The sequence below is a fragment of the Jaculus jaculus genome, chromosome 4 (genome assembly GCF_020740685.1).
Source record: "Jaculus jaculus isolate mJacJac1 chromosome 4, mJacJac1.mat.Y.cur, whole genome shotgun sequence".
In the NCBI taxonomy this organism is placed as follows: domain Eukaryota; kingdom Metazoa; phylum Chordata; class Mammalia; order Rodentia; family Dipodidae; genus Jaculus; species Jaculus jaculus.
This window is the reverse complement of record NC_059105.1, coordinates 121864153-121890825: the sequence shown is the minus strand read 5'-3', so window position 1 is coordinate 121890825 and position 26673 is coordinate 121864153. Positions and strand designations below refer to the sequence as shown.

The following is a 26673-nucleotide window of genomic DNA, read 5'->3' as shown; positions in this document are numbered from 1 at the left end:
AAAGGAAGAGACACCTTGGTTCCAGTTACATGTTTAATCATAAACCCATAACTCACTCATGTAAATTCATATCATCACTTAGAATAGCCATCTCTAGAGTCTGCATTCAGTTAGCCATTACTGCCTTTAGTCAAAACCTTTAGAGGATTTTTTTTGGTTTTGGTTTTGGTTTTGGTTTTGGTTTTGGTTTTGGTTTTGGTTTTTTGGAGGGTAGGGACTTACTCTAACCCTGGCTGACCTGGAATTTACCATGTAGTCTCAGGCTGACCTCAGACTCACAGTGATTTTCCTATATCTGTCTCCTGAATGCTGGGATTAAAGGCTTGCACCACCACACCTGGCTAGAGGATTTTTTTGTGGTAACATACCAAACTCAGTGACATATAGTAATTGTTTATGTGTTATGTTTTGTTATGTGAATGAAAAGAAAAAAAAATGGGCTATCTTTAAAAAATATAATAGAAGGTTTAAGAGATGACTTAGCAGTTAAAGGCAACTGCTTGCAAAGCCTAAAGGCCTGGGTTTGATTGCCTCGTACCCATTTAAAGCCAGATGCATAGGTTGGCAAATGCATCTGGAGTTTGTTTGTAGTGGTAAGAGGCCGTGTCACACCCATCCTCTCCCCTCTCCTGTAAGAAAAGTGTAAAAGAAAAGCAAAAGAGAACATCAGGCTTGATCTCCACAGACAGACTGTTTATTGTAAGGGGCAACAAACTTCCTGCAGAATAAAGGCTGAAGCCCCGGGCAAGGCTGGGGTGCAAGCTTATAAGGAGGATCCTAAGAAAAACAACTGTACCAGCTGCAGGTCCAAGGGAAAGTAGATAAGGAACTACAGTTATTTGTGTCCTTGCTCAGAATAAGTTGTTTAAGCCAAATTGTCTAGAGAGGATATCCCACTGGACGGTTTCTTTTCTCTCAAAGTTTTCTGAGTTAAGGGAAGTTTATCAATCAGGAGTAGCCTGTCAAGACTACATGTCTCTGTGAGTTCTTTATTGCCTACTAGTTTTAGCCAGAATTATTAATTCTTTAGTTCCTTCTAGTTTTTAGGGAAGGCTATTAACCAGTTGAAGAGAACGGGGGATGATTGGGGCATTTAGGGATGGGCTGCAGGGTCAGGAGTGGAGGTGACATCAGATCCTTTGGTTACTTCCTGCTAGGGGGCAGTAGATCTCTCAGGGTGTCCCACGCAGTCCTGTGGAAGTTGGATGTTCAGGGATATTCAGGATGATATTCAGTGGCCATGAAGAATTCAGTGACTCACTATGAAGTAAAGGCAAGGATTCTGTCTTGGAGGAGTTCAGTGAGGCATCTGAGTATGCAAGGACCAAAAAAGAGGATGAATATTATCATAATCGGGGGAATACAGTACATGTCAGAAACAGAATAGGTTTAACTTGAAGGGAGTAGAGCTATGAGATTTTTTTTTTTTAACTTATTGCAATAGATATCTTGCTTGGGCACAGAGAGATGTCAGGTCACATGTAGAGAAATAATATTATTGGCCATTAAAAAGGCTAATATAGCCCAAAATATTATTGGCTCTGGATTGGTAACATTTACCTCTCCACAATGATTGTAGTCCATCACTGAAGTCTTAGTCACACAGGTGTGGCTTTGGGGAGTTTCAGCTTGTAGTCTCCCATTTGCCAAACCTCACCTGCAGTTTGTGTACAGAGTGGGCTATTATCCCGTGTTGCTCTTATGAACAGGCAAGGAGGGAGCTCTTCAGGAGAGTGTTGGTTATCAGAGACATTAGGAAAGAAACACCTAGATCATGTCAAATTTATTAGCTGTTATGATTTGGTTACTATCCATGTATGAGTTTTCTTGCATGTGACATAACATTTACAGATGACATGAACATCATATTTAAGGAGAAAAAGAATAGTAATATAGAAGATAAGTAAGGAAGAAGGAGTTGATAACTTAGATGGGAAGTTAATTGGAATTTGTAGAAATATGATAGATATTAAGAAGTTAACTAATTCTAAAGTTTAGGATTAAAGGTTTCTTTTTGTGTAAGTCTTCAATATAGAAGGTTTATGGCTTTTACTTTCTTGATCCAAAGACCAAAAAGTCTTATCTTTCTGAGAACTAATGAAAGTATGCTAAGCTGAAATACTAAAACTTTGATTATTCTTGGTAATTTGTTATTATCAGTTGTTTATCTTATAAACATAATAATATTATGCTTTATATAATTATATTGGTTATATAATATAATGAAATATATTTTTATGTAATTAGGACTAGTTTTATTTATTAGAATAAGTTTATAGCAAATAAATAAGTGTTACCCAATAGAAAACATAAGAGTGGAACACTTAAGAAACCTATTGTTGTCAACAAGTGTCCTGTGTAACAAAATAAAGGCTTGGTCTTGATTTTTTATGTCACATTTAGATACAGTTTAAATAAACAGACAGAACTAGTTAAAATATTTTGATCTTGGGCTGGAAGAATGGCTTAGTGTTTAAGGCCTGCAAAGCCAAAGGACCCAGGTTTGATTCCCTAGGACCCACGTTAGCCAGATGCCCAAGGGGACACACCCATCTGGAGTTCATTTGCAATGGCTGGAGGCCCTTGGCACACCCATTCTCTCATTTTCTCTCCCTCCTTCTCTGTCAAATAAATAAATAAAAATAAAATAATTTAAAGTATTTTAAAATATTTTGATCTCTTTAACCTTTATATTGATATGGGAAAGTAAGGCTTACAGAACCAGCACCAGAAACAGGGTGGAGAATCAATCTATTTTTACATCAGTGTGAGTCCAGAGGAGTCTCTTCCAAAGCCTAAAAAAAATGGTTAATTACTTGAGAGATATCTGTAACTGTGTTGTGGAGTTAAGAAACAAAGATAATATTAGTACTAGCCAGAAGCTGTAATACAAACCATGGCCTTAAAACAGAACAAAAACTATAGTGTCAGTACAAAAGGCTATGTAATATAGGACATAATTAGTATCAAAGTTTATTATAGTACAGGACATAACTTAGGGCCAGAGGCCTTTAACTTTTATTGTAATAGAGGTGTGACATTATGAATAAACTTATCACTTTATTATAGAGAATAGAGTTTGAAGTATGTAAACAATTAAGGCAAAAGCAATACAGAGAAACAGCTTTTTTTTGTAGGCATATCTTACTCTTTAAATATGTAATAGTTATAAATACAGGCAGAACATGTCAAGTAAGACAGCATAAAGTTTTGCCATTTGTATTTGATAACATCTTTAATTAGTTTAGATACCTGTGTGGGTACCAGTTACTCTACAAGTTGGTAGCAGAACAGCAGCAGTTAAGATCATTTTCCTAGAACAGGGAACATGTTTAAAATTTCAATTTAAGCTGGGCGTGGTGGCGCATGCCTTTAATCCCAGCACTTGGGAGGCAGAGGTAGGAGGATCACTGTGAGTTCGAGGCCACCCTGAGACTCCATAGTGAATTCCAGGTCAGCCTGGGCTAGAGTGAAACCTTACCTCGAAAAACCAAAAAAAAAAAATCAATTTATTCTTAAGCAGTGAGCTTAAAATACCTGAAATGAGACAATTACTTAAGTAAAACTTTGACTGAGACTGAATATACACAGCTCAAAAATAAAGCCAAATCTCATTGCTGAGCTAAATTAGTCTGATTTTAACATACATTAGGACATTATGATAGACATAAAGTGATTTTTTATCAACTACCTTTAATCATTGAACCATTTTCAAGTTTAACATAAGGCAATATTTATGACTAGCAGAATATATAAAGCCTAGACAAACTATATTAATATTGTTTTTGTATATTGCATGCTTTCCTAGGACAAGAGAACTTTCCTCAGTTTTCCCTACACAAAGTCACAATGACTAAATTACCTTTTATAAGACTTAGACAATAATCTCAATGATAATCATGTAGTAAATAGCATGAACAAGACAGGAACCATCTTAAGGTTACAGTGGATTGTTTTTTCAAAGAGTAAAGTCTGAAGTATATGAACAATTAAGGTGAGAAAAAATATGAAAAATGAAAACTTTTACCATTTTACCATAGGCAACCCAAACCCTTTTCAGTTTAAGTCCCACAACCTTTCCATGTTATTTTAATATCCTTTTAATAACATACCTTACAATAATCTTTTATTTTATAAAGTCTTTTCTGATCCTAAAACACATCCCTTTCTGTAGAAGCAAGATTAGAATTTTATATACAAATATGTCTATTGTTGTAGTAAGCATGAATAAGCACATTGTCAAAAACATAGAGGTTAATTACTTTAAATGTATTATAAACCTGCTTTTAATAATTTAACATCATCTTAAAATATATGAGAATCAGAATATTTAATGACCATAAGCATTGGAACAATTAATAACCATAATTTAGGCATATATAAGGACAGACTACATGAAACATAGAACATATGATTTGACGTGGTTGGCCAACATTAGACATGACAACATGAAACAAGGAAAGACATCCTTTTAAGGTTTTATTTATGTTTTAAATTGCTGAGGACTTAATCTTAACAGGGCAGCAGCTAGTAATTTGAATTTTAAGTTGACTTTTTTTTTTATTAATTAGTTTTATATTCAGCAAATACAGTCAGTTTAGTACCATCCATGACCTAACCCCGCCCCTTGGCCCCTCCTTATTGAGGTATATTGGTCATGCATTGTGGAGTTAGCCCACAGTTATGAGTAAGATAAATGTCTCTGCATATCATGACCCAACATGTGGCCCTGACATTCTTTCCACCCCCTCTTCCGCAAAATTTTCCTAAGCCATTTTGCATTCATTTTTGCTCTGCTTCAGTGATGAGGTGTTGGAGGCTTCTGGGGCTCTGGCTCTCTGATTTGGTAGGAGTTGATTTTTCTCTGTGTTGATCTCCTTCCGCCTTGTGCTGGTATCCAGTTCATCAGGAAAGCAGCACCCTTGCTTGTTTCACCAATTTTTATTAGTTTCAGCCAGGACCCTATTGAGGTATGATGGGGTGGCTCTCTCCTTAGGATCTACATCGATCTGAAAAAGGAGAGTAAGTTAGCACCAGGACAAATGAGATAACCCTTGCTTTTTTTATAGAGAATTTAATAGGTAAATTTAGAAATTTAATATGATTGATGGTAGCTTGATAATGGAGAATGGGCTTATGTTTGGATATGGTTCTAACTTGTTTCCCAGCTCCAGCTATGTGTCCCATACCACTGAGGGGATCAGTTAGCCAAATCAAGAGCAGCTGGTTCTCCACCATGGCAGTGTGCCACTATTGCACTTGTGTGGGCATCCCAACAGGTTATTTGCTGCTAAGTAGGTTAGAGCATGAGTTGCTTGGACAGATATTGGTCATTTTCCCCCAGTCGCCCATGTAGCACCCTCCGGCACTAGACACGATGACTGTCTGGGGACTGACTCTCTTCCAGCTTCAGGCATTTCACTCTGTGTTATGTGTCAACCACATAAGGTGTCTTCAGCAGTAAGGTTTTACCACTAACCTTTGGTGGGTCATCAAGGACTCTGACAGAAATCTGTCTGTCTTTTAGGAAACCTTGTAGGTCTCTCTGATCAAATGCTCATTGTGGATGATAGCCACATGCTGGTGCTGGGAGTTACAGGTCAGTGCCCACTAAGAAAAGGAAGAAAAAGATAACTAATAAACAAGAGTTAGAGAGAACAGAGAGAGGGAGCAGGAGAAGGGGAGGGAAGATGTAGAAGATTAAGGTAAGTCTTCATCATACCCTCTCCAGTGTCTTGTAGTTCAGATGTTCCCTGTAAGGGCCTGGTAAAGGTTCAGCCATTTGTTCTGCCTTTTAGGGAGTAGAATTTTATGATACCATTGCCGTTTGGGTCTAGATTTGTGTTTCCCAGCCCTCCATTGCCCTCCCCTCCTTCCCCACCCATCCTATTGTCTAGTCCATGAGATGCTTGCTGGGTATGTAGGCATCTTAGGTAGATTCAGGTTAGGTGCTATAGATGAGTGAGACTATGTTGTCTAGTCCATGAGATGCTTGCTGGGTATGTAAGACATCTTGGGTAGATTCAGGATAGGTGCTGTAGATGAGTGAGACTATGTGGCGATTTTCTTTCTGTGATTGGGTAATTCACTGAGAATGATCTGTTCCAGGTTCAACCATTTTTCCTCAAATTTCAGTGTGTCATTTTTTCTTGCTGCTATGTTGAATTCCATTGTGCAATTATACCACATCTTAGTTATCCATTCTTCTAGTGGTGGACATCTGGATTGATTCCAGCTCTTAGCCACTACAAACATGGTTGAGCAAATCTCTCTGGCCTGTGGTTTGAAGGTTTTAGAGTAGATGCCCAGTAAGGGAATAACTGGGTCTGTTGGTATCTCTATAGTCAGCTTTGTCAGGAGTCTCCAAATTGCTTTCCAAAGTGGTTGTACCATCCTACATTCCCACTAACAGTGAATGGGTATTTCTACTTCTCCACATCCTCACCAGCATTTAATTTCATTTGATGTTTACTATCCTTATTGGGGTAAGGTGGAATCTCATAGTTGGTGTAATTTGCATTTCTTTGATGATTAGGGATGATGAACATTTTCTTAAGTGTGTGTTTGCTATTTGTATTTCTTCCTCTGTGAACTGCCTGTTCAGCTCTTTGCCCCATTTTGTGAGTGGGGTGTTTGACTTCTTAGTGTTTAGATTTTGAGTTCTTTGTAGATTCTAGAGATTAGGCCTCTATCAGTTGGATATCCCGCCAATATTTTCTCCCATTCTGTGGGTAATCTATTGGCTTTGCTTATTGTATGCTTGTCTGTAAAGAAACTCTTCAGTTTCATGAGATCCCATTGGTTGAGTGACTGTTTAGATCATGTGCTACTGGGGTTTTGTTCAGGAAGTCATTTTCCATTCCTATATCATAGAAAGTACTTCCTAAATTTCTTCCAGTAGTATTCGAGGTTCTGGTCTTATGTTGAGGTCTTTGATCCATTTGGACTTGAGTGTAGTGCATGGTAAAATGTGTGGATCAAGTTTCAGTTTCCTGCATATGTTTATCGAATTTGTCTAGCACCATTTGTTGAAGATGCGGTCTTTTTTCTGGCCTATATTGTTAGGGCCTTGTCGAATATTAAGTATCTGTAGTTGTTTGACCCAAAGTCTGGCTTTCAAGTCTATTCCATTGGTCTATACTCCTGTTTTTATGTCAGTACCGTGCTGTTTTTATTACTATGGCTTTGTAATATAGCTTTAGATCAGGTATGGTGATGCATCCAGAGGTATTTATTTTGCTGAGGATATGTTTGGATATGCGAGGCCTTCTGCCTTTCCATATGAAATTTGAGATCATTTTTTTCTATCTCTGTGAAGAACAGTGTAGGGATTTTAATTGGAATTGCATTAAATCTGTATATTGCCTTTGGTAGGATTGTCATCTTTACAATGTTAATTCTGCCTATCCAGGAGCATGGGAGGTCTTCCCATTTTCTCAAGTCCTTCTCAATTTCTTTTTTGAGTGTTTCTGTGTTTTCGTTATATAGGTCTTTCACTTTCTTGGTTAACGTTATTCCAAGGTATTTTTGTTGTTGTTGTTGTTGCTATAGAAAATGGGACTGTGTCCCTTATGTCTTTCTCTGTATCTTTGTCATTTGCATATGGAAAGGCTACTGAGTTTTGTGCATTGATTTTTGTATCCTAGTTTGCTATAGGAGTTAATCACCTTCAGGAGTTTTGGAATGGAGTCTCTCAGGTCTCTTACATATACAACATGTCATCAGCGAATAGAGCTAACTTAACTTCTTCCTTTCCTAATTGTATATCCCTTTTATTTCCTTCCCCTGTCTTATTGCTTGAGCTAGGACTTCCAGTACTATATTGAAAAGCAGAGGTAAGAGTGGGTAACCCTGTCTTGTTCCTGATCTTAATGGGAATTCCTCCAATCTCTCTCCATTAAGTATTATTTGGGCCTCCAGAGCTTTGGATATTGCCTTCATTGTGTTAAGATGTGCACCAACTATGCCAATTCTCTCCAATATTTTGATCATGAAGTGATTTTGTATCTTGTCAAAGGCCTTTTCTGCACCTATCGAAATGATCATGTGGTTTTTATGTTTCACCTTGTTTATGTGGTCTATTACATTGACAGATTTACATATGTTGAACCACCCCTGTGTTCTTGGGATGAATCCCACTTGGTCAAGTTGGATAATGCATTTGATGTGTTGTTGGATTCGGTATGTGAGGATTTTGTTTAGGATCTTTACATCTAAGTTCATCAGAGAAATAGGCTGGTAGTTTTCTTTTCTTGTGGCATCTCCCTGGTTTTGGAATTAGAGTAATACTAGCTTCATAAAAGAAGTTGGGTAGCTTTCCCTGTTCTCCAACTGTGTGGCATAGTTTGAGGAAGATTGGTTTGAGTTCTTCCATGTAGGTTTGTTAGAATTCAGCTGAGAAGCCATCTCGTCCTGGACTTTTCTTTTGGGGAAGGTTTTTGATTACTTTGTCAATCTCCATGAGTGTGATGGGTTCACTGAGGTGAGCTTTGATAGATGGTATGCATCCAGGAATTTTTCCATCTTCTCCACATTATCCAGTTTTGTGGAGTAGAGGTTTTGAAAATAAGTCCTGATGATTCTCCCATTTCACTTATGTCTATTGTGATCTCTCCTTTTTCATTGTGAATTTTGTTAATTTGAAGCTTCTCCTTTTTTGCTTGATCAAATTGGCCAGGGGCTTGTCAATCTTGTCTATTTTTTCAAAGAACCAGCTCTTTGTTTTGTCAATTGTCTTAATTGTTTCCTTGGTTTCCAATTCATTAATATCTGCTCTGATTTTAATTATTTCTTTCCTGCTGCAGCTCTTTGGGTTGGATTTTTCTTGTTTTTCCAGTGCCTTTATGTGGAGGGTTAGGTTATTGATTTGGGATCTTTCTGTCCTTTTTTATGAAGGCGTTGAGTGCTATGAATTTTCCCCTGAGACCTGCCTTCATTGTGTCCCATAAGTTTTGGTAAGATGTGTTCTCATTGTCATTCATTTCCAAAAATTTTGCAATTTCATTTTTTATTTCATCTACTATCCATTTATTGTTTAAATGTGTGCTGTTCAGTTTCCAGGTGCCATTGGATTGTTGGTGGGTCTTTTGTTATTGATTTCTAGCAATTTAGCATTGTGATCTGATATCATGCAGGGAATTATGTCAATCTTCCTAAATATGTGGAGGCAGTCTTTGTGACCCAGTATATGGTCTATTTTAGAAAATGTTCATGGGCTGCTGAGAAGAATGTGTAGTCTGTGGGTTTGGGATGAAAAGTTCTGTAGATGTCCATTAGGTGTAAGTGATCTATGATTTTGATGAGCTCTCTTACTTCCCTGTTGAGCTTCTGTTTGGATGATCTGTCTATTACTGATAATGGTGTATTGAAGTCCCCAGCCATGATGGTGTTGGTGGTTATTTCTGTTTCATTGTCAAGTAGATTTTGTTTTATGAACTGTGGTGCCCCTGTGTTTGGTACATATAGATTTATGATTGTAATATCCTCTTGATGGATTGTTCCCTTGATAAGTAGGAAGTGGCCTTCTTTGTCTTTTTTCATTATTTTTGGTTGGAAGTCTATTTTATCCGATATTAATATAGCTGCTTATAGGCATTTGAGTTTGGTTATTTATTTCTTCTCTGTGGAGAATTTCTTCTCATTCTGGTATTCCAATGATCCTGATATTAGGATGTTTAAGTGTATTCCACAGTTCCCTCATGTTCTGTTCACAGGAACTTTTTTTTTTTTTTTTAATTTTTATTAACATTTTCCATGATTATAAAATATATCCCATGGTAATTCCCTCCCTCCCCACCCCCACACTTTCCAGTTTGAAATTCTATTCTCCATCATATTACCTCCCCATTACAAGCATTGTAATTACATATATACAATATCAACCTATTAAGTATCCTCCTCCCTTCCTTTCTCCACCCTTTATGTCTCCTTTTCAACTTACTGGCCTCTGCTACTAAGTATTTTCATTCTCACGCAGAAGCCCAGTCATCTGTAGCTAGGATCCACATATGAGAGAGAACATGTGGCACTTGGCTTTCTGGGCCTGGGTTACCTGACTTAGTATAATACTTTCCAGGTCCATCCATTTTTCTGCAAATTTCATAACTTCATTTTTCTTTTTTTTTTTTTTTTTTTTGTTGTTGTTGCTATAATTTTTTTTTTTAAATTTAATTTATTAGTTTTCTTTTCAGTAAATACAGGCAGTTTGGTACCATTATTTAGGCTCATCTGTGATCTACCCCCTCCCATTAGACCCTCCTTATTATTGAAAATGGGTCGTGCATTGTGGAGTTAGCCCCCAGTTATTAGTATGATAAATGTCTCTGAAAATCATGACCCAACATGTAACTCTGACATTCTTTCCGCCCCCTCTTCCGCAAGATTTCCCTGAGCCATGTTGGGTTCATTTTTGGTCTGCTTCAGTGCTGAGGTGTTGGGGGCCTCTGAGGCTCTGGCTCTCTGATTTGGTAGGAGTTGATTTTTCTCTGAATTGATCTCCTTCCCCTTTGTGCTGGTATCCAGTTCACAGGAAAACATCACCCTTGCTTATTTCGCCAGTTGTCCTTAGTTTCAGTTGGGCCCCTTCTGAGGTATGTTGGGGCAGCTCTCTTCTTAGGATCAGCATCTATCTGGAAAAGAGAAGCAGATTCTCCAACGGAGAGTGAGTTAGCACCCAGAAAATTGAGATAACACTTACTTTTTTGATAGACAGTTTGATAGGTGTAGGCCCTCTTATACCCCGTGATTGATGGTAGCTTGATATTGTAGAGTGGGCTTGTGTTTGGGTATGGTTCTGACTTGTTTCCCAGCTCCAGCTAAGGGTCTAGTACCACTGAGTGGATCAGTTAGCCAAATCAAGAGCAATTGATTCCTCACCATGGCTGTGTACCACTATTGCACTTGTATGGGTATCACATCCGGTTAATTGTTGCTACTTAGGTTAAACAATGTGTTTCTTGGACAGATCTTGGTCACTTCCCCCAGTCGCCTATGTAGCACCTTCTGGCACTAGACACGCTGACTGTCTGGGGACTGACTCTCTCCTGGCTTCCAGCCATGTCATTCCATTTTACGTGTCAGCTGCGTATGGAGTCTTCAGCAATAGGGTCTTACCACTGGCCTTTGGTGGGTCATCAATTACTCTGACAGAAGTCTGTCATTGTTTTGGGAAACCTTGTAGGTTTCTTTGATCAAAAGCTCATTGTGGATTGTAGGCCCAAGCTGGAAGTGGGGGTTACAGGTCAGTGTGCACTAAGAAATTGAGGAAAAAGATAACTAATATACAAGAGTTAGAGAGAAGAGAGATAGAGGGGAGAGGGGGAGAGGGAGGGAGGGAAGATGTAGGAGATTTAGGTCAGTCTTGATCCTACCCTCTCCAGTGTCTTGTGGTTCAGGTGTTTCCTGTAAGGGACTAGTGAAGGTTCAGTCATTTGGTCTGTCTTTTAGGAAGTAGAATTTTATGGTACCATTGCCGTTTGGGTCCGGATTACTGTTTTCCACCCTTTGATTCCCTCCCCGCCCTCCCATCCATCTTACTGCAAATTTCATAACTTCATTTTTCTTTACCGCTGAGTAGAACTCCATTGTATAAATGTACCACATCTTCATTATCCACTCATCTGTTGAGGGACATCTAGGCTGGTTCCATTTCCCAGCTATTATAAATTGAGCAGCAATAAACATGGTTGAGCATGTACTTCTAAGGAAATGAGATGAGTCCTTTGGATATATGCCTAGGAGCGCTATAGCTGGGTCATATGGTAGATCATTCTCTAGCTGATTTAGGAACCTCCACACTGTTTTCCACAATGGCTGGACCAGATTGCATTCCCACCAGCAGTGCAGAAGGGTTCCTTTTTTTCTACATCCCCGCCAACATTTATGATCATTTGTTTTCATGATGGTGGCCAATCTGACAGGAGTGAAATGGATTCTCAATGTAGTTTTAATCTGCATTTCCCTGATGACTAGTGATGTAGAACATTTTTTTAGATGCTTATATGCCATTCGTATTTCTTCCTTTGAGAACTCTCTATTTAGCTCCATAGCCCATTTTTTGATTGGCTTGTTTGATTCCTTATTATTTAACTTTTTGGGTTCTTTGTATATCCTAGATATTAAACCTCTATCAGATATATAGCTGGCGAAGATTTTTTCCCATTCTGTAGGTTGCCTCTTTGCTTTTTTCACTGTGTCCTTTGTGGTGCAAAATCTTTGTAATTTCATTAGATCCCAGTGGTTAATCTGTGGTTTTATTGCCTGAGCAATTGGGGTTGTATTCAGAAAGTCTTGGCCAAGACCAATATGTTGAAGGGTTTCCCCTACTTTTTCCTCTAGCAGTTTCAAAGTTTCCGGTCTGATGTTAAGGTCTTTAATCCATTTGGACTTAATTCTTGTGCATGGCGAGAGAGAAGAATCTATTTTCATCCTTCTGCAGATATTTATCCAGTTTTCAAAACACCATTTGCTGAAGAGGCTGTCTCTTCTCCAATGAGTATTTTTGGCATTTTTATCGAATATCAGGTGGCTATAGCTACTTGGGCTTACATCTGGGTCCTCTATTCTGTTCCACTGATCTACATGTCTGTTTTTGTGCCAGTACCATGCTGTTTTTGTTACTATGGCTCTGTAGTATAGGTTAAAATCAGGTATGGTGATACCACCAGCCTCTTTTTTGTTGCTCAGTATTATTTTAGATATTCTAGGTTTTTTGTGATTCCAAATGAATTTTTGGACTGTTTTTTCTATTTCCATGAAGAAAGCCTTTGGGATTTTGATAGGGATTGCATTAAATGTGTAGATTGCTTTAGGTAAGATTGCCATTTTCACGATATTGATTCTTCCAATCCAGGAACAAGGGATGTTTCTCCACTTTCTAGTGTCTTCTGCAATTTCTCGCTTGAGTGTTTTAAAGTTCTCATTGTATAGATTCTTTACTTCCTTGGTTAGGTTTATTCCATGGTACTTTATTTTTTTTTTTTTTTGATGCAATTGTGAATGGGAGTGATTCTCTGATTTCATCCTCTGTGTGTTTGTTGTTAGCATATATGAAGGCTACTGATTTCTGTGTATTTATTTTGTATCCTGCTACATTGCTGTAGGTTTTGATCAGCTCTAACAGCTTGCTAGTAGAGTCTTTAGGGTCCTTTATGTATAGAATCATGTCATCTGCAAATAATGATAACTTGATTTCTTCCTTTCCAATTTGTATCCCTTTTATGTGTGTCTCTTGCCTTATTGCTATGGCTAAAACTTCCAAAACTATATTAAATAGAAGTGGGGACAGTGGACACCCTTGTCTTGTTCCTGATTTTAGTGGAAAAGCTTCCAGTTTTTCCCCATTTAGTAATATGTTGGCTGTAGGCTTGTCATAAATAGCCTTTATTATATTGAGATATGTTCCTTCTATTCCCAGTCTCTGTAGGACTTTTATCATGAAGGGATGTTGGATTTTGTCAAATGCTTTCTCTGCATCTAATGAGATGATCATGTGATTTTTGTCCTTCAACCCATTTATGTAATGTATTACATTTATAGATTTGCGTATGTTGAACCATCCCTGCATCTCTGGGATAAAGCCTACTTGGTCAGGGTGAATGATCTTTTTGATATACTCTTGTATTCTATTTGCCAATATTTTATTGAGAATTTTTGCATCTATGTTCATGAGGGAGATTGGTCTGTAATTTTCTTTTTTTGTTCTATCTTTGCCTGGTTTTGGTATCAGGGTGATGCTGGCCTCATAGAAGGAGTTTGGTAGAATTCCTTCTTTTTCTATTTCCTGGAAAAGCTTAAGAAGCAATGGTGTTAGCTCTTCCTTAAAAGTCTGGTAAAGGGCTGGAGAGATGGCATAGCGGTTAAGCGCTTGCCTGTGAAGCCTAAGGACCCCGGTTCGAGGCTCGGTTCCCCAGGTCCCATGTTAGCCAGATGCACAAGGGGGCGCATGCGTCTGGAGTTTGTTTGCAGTGGCTGGAAGCCCTGGCGCGCCCATTCTCTCTCTCTCCCTCTATCTGTCTTTCTCTCTGTGTCTGTCGCTCTCAAATAAATAAATAAAAAATGAAAAAAAAAAAAAAAGGCTGGTAAAATTCAGCAGTTAATCCATCCGGGCCTGGGCTTTTTTTAGTTGGGAGATTATTGATAACTGTTCGGATCTCCATGTTTGTTATAGGTCTATTTAAGTGATTAATCTCATTTTGATTTAATTTAGGTAGGTCATATAGATCAAGGAAATCATCCATTTCTTTCAGATTTTCATTCTTTGTGGAGTATATGCTTTTATAGTATGTCCCTATGATTTTTTGAATTTCTCTGGAATCTGTTGTGATGTTACCTTATTCATCTCTGATTTTATTTATTTGTGTCTCTTCTCTCTTTCTTTTGGTCAGATTTGCTAAGGGTTTATCAATCTTGTTTATCCTTTCAAAGAACCAACTCTTTGTTTCATTAATTCTTTGGATTGTTCTTTTTGTTTCTATTTCATTAATTTCTGCCCTAATCTTTATTATTTCTTCCCGTCTACTACTTTTTGGTTTGCCTTGTTCTTCTTTTTCCAAGGCTTTAAGGCGAAGCATTAGGTCGTTTACTTGCGACCTTTCTAATTTCTTAATATAGGCACTTAAGGCTATAAATTTACCTCTTAGAACTGCCTTCATTGTGTCCCAGAGATTTTGGTATGTTGTGTTCTCATTATCATTTGACTCTATAAATTTTTTGATTTCCTTTTTGATTTCTTCATTGACCCACTCCTCATTTAGTAGTGTATTGTTTAGTTTCCATGATTTTGTGTATGCTCTATAGCCTTTCTTGCTACTGATTTGTAGTTTAATTCCATTGTGGTCAGATAGAATGCAAGGTATTATTTCAATTTTCCTGAATTTGTTAAGATTTGCTTTGTGTCCTAATATATGGTCTATTTTAGAGAATGTTCCATGTGCTGCTGAAAAGAATGTATATTCTGCAGCCTTTGGATGAAATGTCCTGTATATATCTGTTAGGTCCATTTCTTCTATGACCTCATTTAGTCCAGATGCCTCTCTGTTTATTCTTTCCCTGGATGACCTGTCAATTGATGAGAGTGGGGTGTTAAAGTCACGCACCACCACTGTGTTTGGTATTATCTGTGACCTTAGTTCTAATAGTGTTTGTTTGACGAATTTGGGAGCCCCCATGTTAGGTGCATATATGTTTAGGATTGTAATGTCCTCCTGTTGGAGTGTGCCCTTAATCAATATAAAGTGACCTTCCTTATCTTTCTTGACTAACGTCGGACTAAAGTCTACCCTGTCTGATATTAGGATAGCAACCCCTGCTTGTTTTCTAGGCCCATTTGCTTGAAACACCGTCTTCCAACCTTTCACCCTAAGATAATGTCTATCCTTTGTAGAAAGGTGAGTTTCTTGGAGACAACAAATTGTAGGATCCTGCTTTTTAACCCAGTCTGCAAATCTATGTCTTTTCATTGGGGCATTGAGACCGTTGATATTAAGAGATATTATTGAAAGGTGTGTATTTATGTTTGCCATTTTTGTGTGTGTGTGTGTGTTACTGGTTCTACCTGTGCTCTCTTCTGTTAACTGGTATTTGAGTATAGCTTGTTTTTTCTAAGTTCCTTATATGTGTGCTTTTCCTTTTGTTCAGCATGGAGGATTCTATCAAGTATTTTCTGTAGAGCTGGTTTTGTCTTCAAATACTCCATTAACCTGCTTTTGTCATGGAATGTCTTTATTTCTCCATCTATTTGAATGGATAACTTTGCAGGATAAAGTAACCTTGGTTGACAGTTGTTATCTTTCAGAACTTGGAATATATCACTCCAAGCCCTTCTGGCTTTAAAAGTTTGTGTTGAATAATCTGCTGTAATCCTGATAGGCTTGCTTTTGTAGGTAACTTGATTTTTCTCTCTAACTGCTTTCAATATTTTTTCTTTGGTTTGTGTGTTTGGAAGTTTGATTATAATATGGCGAGGAGAGGTTCTTTCTGGGTTTTGTCTGGCTGGGGTTCTAAAGGCTTCCTGTAACTGTATTGGCACCTCTTTCCCAATTTGGGGGAAATTTTCCTCTATGATTTTGTTGAAGATGCCTACTATGCCTCTGGAGTGGAGTTCTTCTCCTTCTACTATGCCCTGAATTCTTATATTGGATCTTTTCATAGTGTCCCGAATATCTTGAAATTCCCACTCATACTTTTCTATAAGTTTGTCTTTCTCTTTGTTGGACTGCATTAGGTCTGCCACCTGGTCTTCTAGCTTAGATATTCTGTCCTCTCCCTCATCCATCCTACTGGTGAGATTTTCTACAGAGTTTTTTATTTCATTAACTGTGTTCTTCATTGCTAGTAATTCTGACTGGTTTTTCTTTATTATTTCTATTTCCCTATTTATGTCTTGTATTGCCTTCTTTATTTCATTAAATTGGTGTCCTGCCTCTTCTTTGATTCCTTTGATTTCCTCTTTGATTTCCTCTTTGATTTCTTCTTTGATTTCTTCTTTGATTGTTTTCATGTGTTCTTTGACCTCTTTGAACATATTTATAATTATTCTTTTGAACTCTTTCTCAGGCATTTCCTCTAACTCTTTCTCACTGGAGGACATTTCTGATGCATTAATACTTTTAGGTGGATTTATATCATCTTGCTTTTTAGTGTTTCTTGTGTTATAATGTATATATTTTTGCATCTTGGATTAAGTTAATGCTTGGATTTTCTAGCTAGCTGTGTATTCTTAGCTGTATCAATTGATTTGATGTAATATATTTTCAGGGTAGGACCTTAAGGTATTAGGTGTGGCTCTTAAGACTCTCAGAGTATCTACAAAGATATTCTTAGGGGTTGAGTTTCCCTGCTATAGGAGTATTCAAGCAGGCTGAGTGGAATAAAATACAGGTAGATTCTAAAATTTAACTAAACACTGTACACATTCAATCAAAAACAGCCCCAAGTGTGTATGCAAGAGTAGTTATTATAATGACCAGATCCTCTATCAACAAAGAGGTTTAGATTTCTGGTCTGTTGAGGGATCCAAGTCAGCTTGTGACCAAGTGAGACCCTTCCCTGGTGCAGTCCCAGTTACTTTGGGTGATTTTGATCTCAGTCAAGTTGCTGCCTGGGTCGTCGGGCTGCTGTTCTGATTTCTGGAGCTGGGCACTTGCTTTTCCTACGGGGCAAACCGAGCCACTGCTGCTGCCGTAGCTGCCACCACCAGAGCCACCACCGCTGCTGAAGCTGCCGCTGCCGTGTCCACCGCCGCTGCTCCCCCCGCAGCCGCTGCTGCAGGATCTGCCTCCGCTGCCGCACCTGGGTCCGCTGCTGCTGGGGCCGCTGGTACCAGTGCTGGAGCCGCTGAAGTTGCTGCCGAACTCTGCTCCTGCTTGGGTCCCGCTGTCAGCCCAAGTTGGCATGGCCGGGTCCCGGGCCGCTGCTGTGTTCGCTGGAGCTGGGTTCAGGCGTTGGGGGAGGGGAGGGAGCCACGGCTGCTCTGGTTGTCTCGCTGCTCCACGTGTTCTTCTACCTCGCGGTCTGCTCCTCTGCTGCTCGCTGCCGCTCTCCCCTCACGTTTCCCGAGTTGCAGAGAGCGCGGTGTGAGGGGAAAATCCCGCACCTGGCTTTTCCTGCGGCTCGAGCCGAGAGTCTGGCGGCTTTCTGCTGCGCCGCGGCTGCGGCGGTTGGCCGAGCTGCCGGAGCCGGTTTTCCTGCCTGTGCAGGCTCTGGATGCTCTATAACTCTTCTACTTCTCCACTGCTGCCTCAATTTCCTATACACCTCACTTTTTAGTAAAAGTGTGTATTTTGCTGAGTTTTTTTGGTTTTTCCCCCCCTAGGCAGCTTTGGCGTGGTACCTACGCCGCCATCTTAACCGGAAGTCTGTCACAGGAACTTTTGAACTTACTTTAACTTTTGAAATCTCAAACTGTTTCTTCCATCTTGTCTTTCAGATCAGAGTTTCTATCCTCCACTTGCTGACTTTATTCTTGAGAGCTTCTAGAGAGTTGTAGACTTGTTCAATTAAGTGTGCATTTTCTACTACCTTTGTATGTATCATTTCCATCCCTCTGTCAAGCTCCCTTTTCACATCATTTTCTGATTTTCTTGATGCTTCTTGGAATTCATCCTTGCATTTCTTTATGTCTTCTTTTAGCATCACCAGCTGATTTTTGAGGTCCTCTTTTTTCAGTCTCCTTCATATCTTGTAACTGTCTTTGAACTCCTTCCATTTTCTTATCTATTAGGTCTAGTCTAGTGATGGCAGCATCCACACGATTATCGGTCCTTTGTTGCTTTTCTGCAGGTTCTATCAGTAGCTTGGTCAGGTTGCATTGCTCATAGCTTTATTTTGGTGTTTTGATCCTAAGGACTGTTCTGTGTTTTGATTAGAGGTGTTCATTGTAGGACTGAGTGATCTAACTGGATTTTCTTGTATTTGACTTTTCATGTTATTTCTTTTATACTGTGGTCTGCCCATCACAGTGTATGGGCAGGGAGAGTAGGACTGTGGTCTCCATGGCGGGAGTAGTGGTGCCTCTTGGGGAGATGCCTGGGCTAGTCAGTAGGCAAGCAAATGGGGTGAATGGTCTTGAGCCAACACGTAGGTTGGTGGATCAGCCTGAGCTCAAGCATGTTATTTCATTTGCACTGTGGTCTGCCCATGACAGTGTATGGACACGTAGGTGGGTGGATCAGCCTGGGCTCAAGCACGGTGGAAATCTGAGGCAGCCTGGGGCAGTTGCCAAGCAGCCTGGGCTTTGGCTGTCACTTGCCAAAGCCACCTGATCCACTGCCTGGCAGGGGTGGCAAAGTTGCCTGAATTCTCAAGCAGTAATGTGCCAAAGCTGCCTGTGTTCGAGCTAGGAGGGACACTGAGGCACCAAGCACTGAAGCAGTCCAAACTCTGGCTGGGAACACTGGGACCCGGAAGCAGTCTGCGCTCCCCCACCACAGGACAATGGTGGACAGCCACCTCGCAGACAGGTAGGGGATGGCACCTGGGCTGGTGCAAGCAAGGGGCACAGTCTGAGCTTGTGTGGCAGTTGCTGTGGGACTGGGCTTTCTGAACGTGCTGCGGCCGGAGCAGTAAGAGGGCAAGTGGGAGGAGTAGTCTAATCTTCTGCACGCAGGCATCTGCGCACAGTGGCTCCGTGGGTACGGCAGCTACTTGGAGGAAGGTGGGCTACCCGTCCACAAGGGAATAAGTGCTTCCCTGTTATTGCCAGGATTCGCTGAACATGCGGGGATCGGAGCAGTATGTGGGCAAGTGGGCAGAGCAGTCTATAAGTTTCCACATACAGGGGTCAATTGGTGTTTGGCGGCCCCATGGATATGGCAGCTATTTGGGGCAGGGTTGGTCTACCCTCCCACGAGGGGATCAGTGATTCCCTGTTTTCCCTCCTCCCCCCCCCCCCGCCCTCCCACTGACAATCTACTGGAGATTTCTCTCCCCTAAAAGACCCAGTGAACCCTTAATGTCTTGCCTTTCTTTCCCCGGGATTTACAGCGCAGCTAGGCAGTCACCATCTTGGCCAGAAGTCACCACTTAAGTTGTCTTTTTTTTTCTTTGGTGGCTTGTAATGAAAAGAAGGGGGAAAGGGAAAAAAAAGAAAAAAAACCTCTAGAAGCTGTTCAATGATTTTAATTTTTAGCAAGGAAAGCAAAATTAGACATCCATATGTAGAAAATGTTAGAGACCCAGTAAAGACAGGAGTTTCTTTAAGAAGACAGGATTTGTATTTGATTTAGTGAGATGGTTTGAATTTAGTGCTAAGGGGAGAGACCCTGGCAAGCCATAGACCATGGCAGAACTATGTGTGAGAGATAAAGTTTTAGAAGGGGCAGAATGTCAGAGGGTTTTTGATGAGAGAGGAATTTGGTAGGTAGAACCAAAAGTACAAAGGGAAGGGTGGGAACTGAGGTAAAAAAAGCCCTGAAGGTAATGAACCTGGGACCACTTGCCATGTTTTCTAAGGAAGTTATCAAGAATTCAGAATATTAAAATCAAAAGTACCAAATTCAGGTCAGTGGTGGCCATTATCTAAGGATATTGTAGCCAAATTTGAACAGAGAGATAGAGTAATTTGGCAGTCAGGAGTTTAGTAAGTTTGAGTTCCTTTAAACTAGCCTTGACACATGCCAACAGAGTGTCTTTTGGAACAAATAATTTAGAGCCCATTTTGGATAACAAGGACTAGAGTGGCCAATCCTGCCACCAGGGATGTTTCCCAGACTTAGGGAGGGCAAATGAAACCCAAGGATTAGGAGGGAGCATCCTAGCTCTCATAATGCTTGGGGTGTATGCCAGAACAATACATGGGAGTGTTCTAGAGTCTCTGATTGTTCACAGACCAAAGTGAGAAATTAACAGTTTCTAAGGTCTGGGGTGGGGTGCCTCTGCCACAAACCAAGAATGAATACTTTATCCTGAAGTTGTAATTTGATGAGGGTGTGGATACAATGGATCACATGGCAAGAGGCCTCTAGTCTAGAATTCAAAAGTCCAGTGGGAGAAGCTGAAAAGAAGAAAAGGAAGAAGCCCCCAGTTATCAAGCAGGAGAGTGTGGAGGTTTCATGTCACAGGTGGCTGGTTAGAGTAGTGAGCACAGTGAGGTTTTGTGCTCCTGAGGGAATAAAACATTGGCAGGGAAGTTGAGGAGAGAGAAAGAGAAAGGGAGGGCACAGCCCAAAAGCCCCAGAGGGCTCTGATTCAAGTCACAGCACCAAAGTATAAGGAAAGTGAAAGAAAAGCAAAAGAGAACACCAGACTTGATCTCTACAGACTGTTTATTGAGAGAAACAGCGAGGGGCAGCAAACTTCCTGCAGAATGAAGGCTGAAGCCCTAGGCGAAGCTGGGGTGCAAGTTTATGAGGAGGATCCTAAGAAAAACAACTGTATCAGCTGCAGGTCCAAGGGAAAGTAGATAAGGAACTGTAATTATTTGTGTCCTTGCTTTTTTAGCCAAATTGTCTAGGGAGGATATCCCACCAGATGGTTTCTTTTCTCTCAAGGTTTTCTGAGCTAAGGGAAGTTTATCAATCAGGAGTACCCTGTCAAGGCTACATGTCTCTGTGACTTCTTTATTGCCTGCTAGTTTTAGGGAGAGTTATTAACTCTTTAGTTCCCTAGTTTTTAGGAAAGGCTATTAACCCTTCACCTCCCCTTGCAAATAAACTGTGTATTTCTTCTTATCTTATGTGACAAATCTTTTTTTTTTTTTTAATTTGACAGCGACAGGCAGGGAGAGAAAAAGGCAGAGAGAGAGAGAGAGAATGGGTGCACCAGGGCTTCCAGCCACTGCAAACGAACTCCAGATGCATGCGCCCACTCATACATCTGGGTAACATGGGTCCTGGGGAATTGAGCCTTGAACCGGGGTCCTTAGGCTTCACAGGCAAGCTCTTAACTGCTAAGCCATCTCTCCAGCCCTTATGTGACAATTTTTTTTTTTCCTTAAGAATAGATGTTGTGAGCCAGGCATGGTGGCACATGCCTTTAATCCCAGCACTCAGAAGGCAGAGGTGGGAGGATTGCCATGAGTTCAAGGCCACCCTGAGACTACATAGTGAATTCCAGGTCAGCCTGTACCAAAGTGAGACCCTATCTCGGGGGGGGCAGGGGGAAGAGAGAGAGAGAGAAGGAAAGGAAAGGAAAAGGAAAGAAGAAAAGACAAGAAAGAGGGAGGGCTGGGAGCGCTGACTTAACAGTTAAGGTGTTTGTCTGTGAAGCCTAAGGACACATGTTCAACTCTCTGTGTCCCACGTAAGCCAGACACACAATGATGCAAGTGCACAAGGTCACACATATGCACAAGCATCTGGAGTTCGACTGCAGTGGCTGGAGGCCCTAGTGTGCCAATTCTTTCACTCTTTCTCCTTCTCCCCCTCCCTCCCTCCCTCTCCCTCTCTGTCTCTTTCTGTCTCTCGCTCTCTCTCTCCCTCTCCCTCTCCCTCTCCCTCTCTCTCTCTCTCTCTCTCTCTCTCTCACACACACACACACACACACACACACACACACACACATTTTTAAAAAGGCCAGTCTGTTGGGCTTCCCTCAACAAAAAGAGGGTTGGAGAGATGGCTCAGCAATTAAGGTGCTTGCCTGCAAAACCTAAAGACCTAGTTTCAATTCCCCAGTATCCCTGTAAAATCAGATGCAGTGTGGCACATGTATCTGGAGTTCCTTTGCAGTGGCCGCAGACCCTATTGCACCCATTCTTTCTTCTATCTGTCTCTCTTCTATCTCTCTCTGCTTGCAAATAAATAAATAAGAATATTTTTTTAAAGACAGAGGCTGGAGATAAACTGTAAAGGCACTTGCTTGCAAAAACTATGGAGCCATGTTTGACTCTTCAGATCCTATGTAAGCCAGATACACAGGTGATACAAGCTTACAAGGTTGCTCACACACACAAAAGACATGGCACACATGTCTAAAGTTCGATTACAGTGGCTGGAGACCCTGGTACATCAATTCTCTCTACATAAAAATTTTTTTAAAGTCTAAATAAAATAAATAAAAAGAAAGACAGGCTAGAGAGATGGCTTAGCAGTTAAGGCACTTGCTTGAAAAGCCAAGGACCTAGATTTGATTCCCCAGGACTCACATAAGCCAGAGACACAAGGTGGAGCATGCATCTGGAGTTCCTTTGCAGCAGCTAGAGGCCCTGGTGCACCCATCTCTCACACACATGCATAGATAAATAAATAAATGAAATTTAAATTTTTTAACAAGAAAGAAGGAAAGAAAAAATAAAATATACATTTAGCTGGGAAAGAATGAAGTTATAAGGAATTACAGCTAAGTAGCATACTGCTTTAAGGAATAGTCATGCAGAACATATTCTGGAAATACTACTACAAGTTTTCAGCTTGCCACATATGTATATTCAATGTGGCAGTGTTCCTCGAAGTGGTGAGAAGAGGAAAGGGGAATACATGCCTTTGTGCTCATTGGCCCCATGACCTCTGTTAAGGTCACAGCCTCTAGATTCAGTGTTTGCCCAGCTCAGTCTAACTTACTTCCTTTAATATTTTGATGGTTGTGATAGAACTATCATGAAAATTATGTTAAGGCATTTTTTTCACTCCCTACCCAAGGTGATACCTGGAAGTTATCCCTGGGTGGGAAGGGGATTGAGAAATTTAATGAGTGAATCCTAATAATGTCAAGAGTTATTCGTGGTGTAGTGAAAGGGAAGCAGGTCAGTGATTTGTCTCTAAAAGAGCTCTCTTAGGAGGAATTAGAAGATCAGGGTTGTGGTCAGTGTTGAGAGGTGTCCAGGATCCATCTTTAAGCAGCAAAGAGGCCCAAAGGCTGGCTGAAGTAGGGTGACCTGAAGTCCTACAGCATTGCTGTAGAGCTTAACAGGAAATACAATACCAATTCAAATCATGTCTTTATTTAATTAATGGAGACCATGAAATTCACTGGGAAATCATTGGTATTACATTTTTGTTTTACTGATTTTTGGCATAAGTGTTAAATTGCTGAATCTTGCTTCCTTTCTGACTTTGTGTATACAGGAATTTCCTCTAGCTCTTTAGCTGATGAAACTAATATTGTATTAATGGAAGAGTTGGCCAGGAGTGTGGAATCTGTGCACTCCTGTCGTCCTCTAAAAGAAAGGGAGCAGGTTGCAGCAATACCTCAAATAACCACAACAGAACAGGATAACCCTGGCATCAAATTGCAGATCACCCCAATTCCTAGGTAAGCAAACTCTAAAGCAAGTTTTGTGATCACAGACCTCCAAGTTCCATTCTTAGTTTCTTCGCCACACATCCAGAGTTTCAGCCTTTCTAAGACACCTCTGTTGCACATAAGATCCAGGTGGACTAGTTTGACTTTGGCATTCAAGAAGGAGCCAAGAGTGAGAGGAGGTTGGAACCATTGACAGGAGGGTCTGAGTCTTCTGTGTACACATACCAGCCCCCTACTGCCACCCCATGAGACATGACCTGCAGTTAGGAAGGTGCTGCAATCATAAGAAGTGTGTTAGAATGGGTTCACCCCACCCTTCTCCATTCAGTCTTATCTCTTCATTTTTGTTCTGCACCTGGAGGTCCTTCCTACCCTTCCTGCCGACCTGGTACCCTTAAAAGAAAGGAACAGGCCAGTACTAAGTCCCAATCAGGGAAACCTCTGGAGCTATGGGAGAGAAAAAGTAGTGGATAGTCCTATATGAATAGGGAAGGCAGCTGAGTGTGTACTAGTTGGGCTGTTCAGAGCATTCTCTTACTCTTGTACACTTGACAGGAGCCCATAGTCATTTTAAGAAGTTGTGTCATTATCTAAACAACAAGTATAATTTGGTCTACTAATGATCTTAAAGGAATGTTAAAGGAGCACCAAGATTATAGTCCTCTGTCTTAGTTCCCTGAAAAACACAGCTGGACCCCACAGTTCCAGACTCTTCCTAGATATATCATGTTCCCACTACTGTCAGCTTATACATGGATGAAAGCAGCCAATTGATCCAAAATTCACCCCTACCACCTCCATAATTATTGTAAAAGATTTTTAGCAGACTATTGCATTCAGTTTTGTGATTTGTGAAGCAGACTGCATGAAAAGGTCCCTGAATCCTGCCCTCCAGGCTGCTGCTTCTCTAAATGTTTTTTACATGTATACAAGGAAGAAATTCAAGTTGTTCCTATTTTAATTTGTGGTTTGGTACAGCATCTTGAATGGTTTTTGAGTAGTTAACTGACAAAACTAGAAAGAGTCTTAGAATTGATCAGTGAAACCAAGTTTGGTGTCCAGCCCACTTTCCTTAAAACCTGTAAACTCTTGAAAGTTTATGAGATAAACAAGCAACAACCGTAAGCAAATGGCTTAAATAAAAACTGCCCTTCACACTATACTCATTAAATGCCTGTGTTTACACCATCCAAGAGCAGGTGAACACATCCATACTGTAAGTTAGGAACTACTCTAGACTTACCTCCTATGTCAACTTACATTGAAGTATATGTTATATTTTATTATACTGTAAGGAACAAAAAATGACAAGTGAAAGTTGTTTGTAGTTATAAGGTTTTGAATAGATCTTTTGCTACTTTTCAGAATAAGTGGGATGCCAGAAGTACAGGACATGAAGCTTATTACTCCCGTACGGCGCTCGGCAAGGATCAAGCAAGCAGTGTCTCACTACCCAGAAATGCTTCAGGAGCATGACTTGGTAGTAGCTTCTCTGGATGAACTACTAGAAGTAGAAACAGAGTGCTTTCTAGTCCGGAAAAATGAGGCTTTGCCTGTGATGTTAGGTTTTAAGGTCCTTGAATCATAATCTCTTGATGCATTTTTCTTTTTTTATAGTGAGAGTATTTCAGGGCTTCCAAGAACTAAGAACTAGCCCTTGTCTAGATGGCTTGAAATTATGTATATGAAGACATCATGGATTCAGACTGTAGCCTTTTGGGACTGAGGAAATAGTGAGCTGGGTTTACTCTAAAATTTGTTCTCCCCATGGGAAAGCCTTTGGTTTATATGTTTGTGGCAGTTTATAACATACAGAATTTTCAAAGTATCAAATATTAATTTCTCTTGTACATGTTGAAAATTTTGCACTTTGTTGATCTACTTTAGTCTCATTGAATTATTTTATATAGATAGAGAGCTGATGCTGTGGTGTGGTGAGCTTTGAGTATCCACTCTAGCAAAGAGGACAGGTTCTTAATGCAGGAGGAGCTAAGCTGTGAAACCACACAGCTAAGCCCCTCATATTACAGGGGACTTTGTGCCTTTACTCAGATGTCACAAATGACATTTATGGTGTTATTGACTTTCATTATACTGTCCCTGTAGATGAGGAGTAATTCTTGTATTTGTGCAGGTCTCCTTTATGGAACACAATCCAGGATAGGAGTGGCCATGTAGCTTTATATATATAAACCTAATTTTGTATTTGTTATTCAGAAACATTTCTAGTAAAACAAAAGTAGGGAGAAATGGGAGTGGCTATACACACTTTTAATCCCAGAACTCTAGAGGCAGAGGTAAGAGGATCACTGTGAGTTTGAATACAGCATGGGACTACAGAGTGAGTTCCAGGTCAGCTTGGGCTAGAATGAGGTCCAAACTTGATAAAACACACACACACACACACACATACACACACACACACACACACACACACACAAGGTATTGCAGTCAGGTTTGCACTGCTGGCAAAAAACACCCAACCAAGAACAGCTTGTAGGTAAAAAGGGAGGTTTATTTTGGCTTATAGACTCAAAGGGAAGTTCCATGATAGCAGGGTAAAATAATGGCATGAGCAGAGGGTGGGCATAACCTCCTGGCCCACATCAGATGGACAACAATAGGACAGTATGGCAAACACTGGCAAGAAGAAGCTGGCTATAATACCCATAAGCACACACCCCCAACAATACACTGTCTCCAGGAGGCTTTAATTACAAATTGCCATCAGCTAGGGACCTAGCATTCAGAATACATAAATATATGGGGGACACCTGAATCAAACCACCACATTCCACCCCTGGACTCCATAAACTGAACCATACATGATGTAAAATATAATACAATTCAATCTAACTTTAAAGTCCCCATAGGTTTTATTAATCCCAGTGCTGTTCAAACATCCTCATAGCCCAAGGTCTTTTAACTGAGCCACAATATCAAAATAAAAAATAAAGAAAAGGGACTTCTGGCCAAGATGGCAACCACCTAGCT

The 26673-nt window shown here is 40.3% G+C and overlaps 1 protein-coding gene across 2 annotated transcripts in view; it reads left to right on the top strand.

The window, feature by feature from the left end:
• The window catches only part of Ckap2l (cytoskeleton associated protein 2 like), a 63877-nt gene extending 38317 nt beyond the window's left edge, over positions 1–25560 (top strand). For both annotated transcript variants that reach the window (XM_004669770.2, XM_045148105.1), the window contains 2 exons: positions 23502–23688; positions 25045–25560. In XM_004669770.2, the coding sequence (XP_004669827.2) occupies positions 23502–23688; positions 25045–25267 (410 nt within the window). In that variant the 3' untranslated portion in view covers positions 25268–25560. The remainder of the gene's footprint in view (positions 1–23501; positions 23689–25044) is intronic.
• The last annotated feature ends 1113 nt before the right edge of the window (positions 25561–26673 follow it).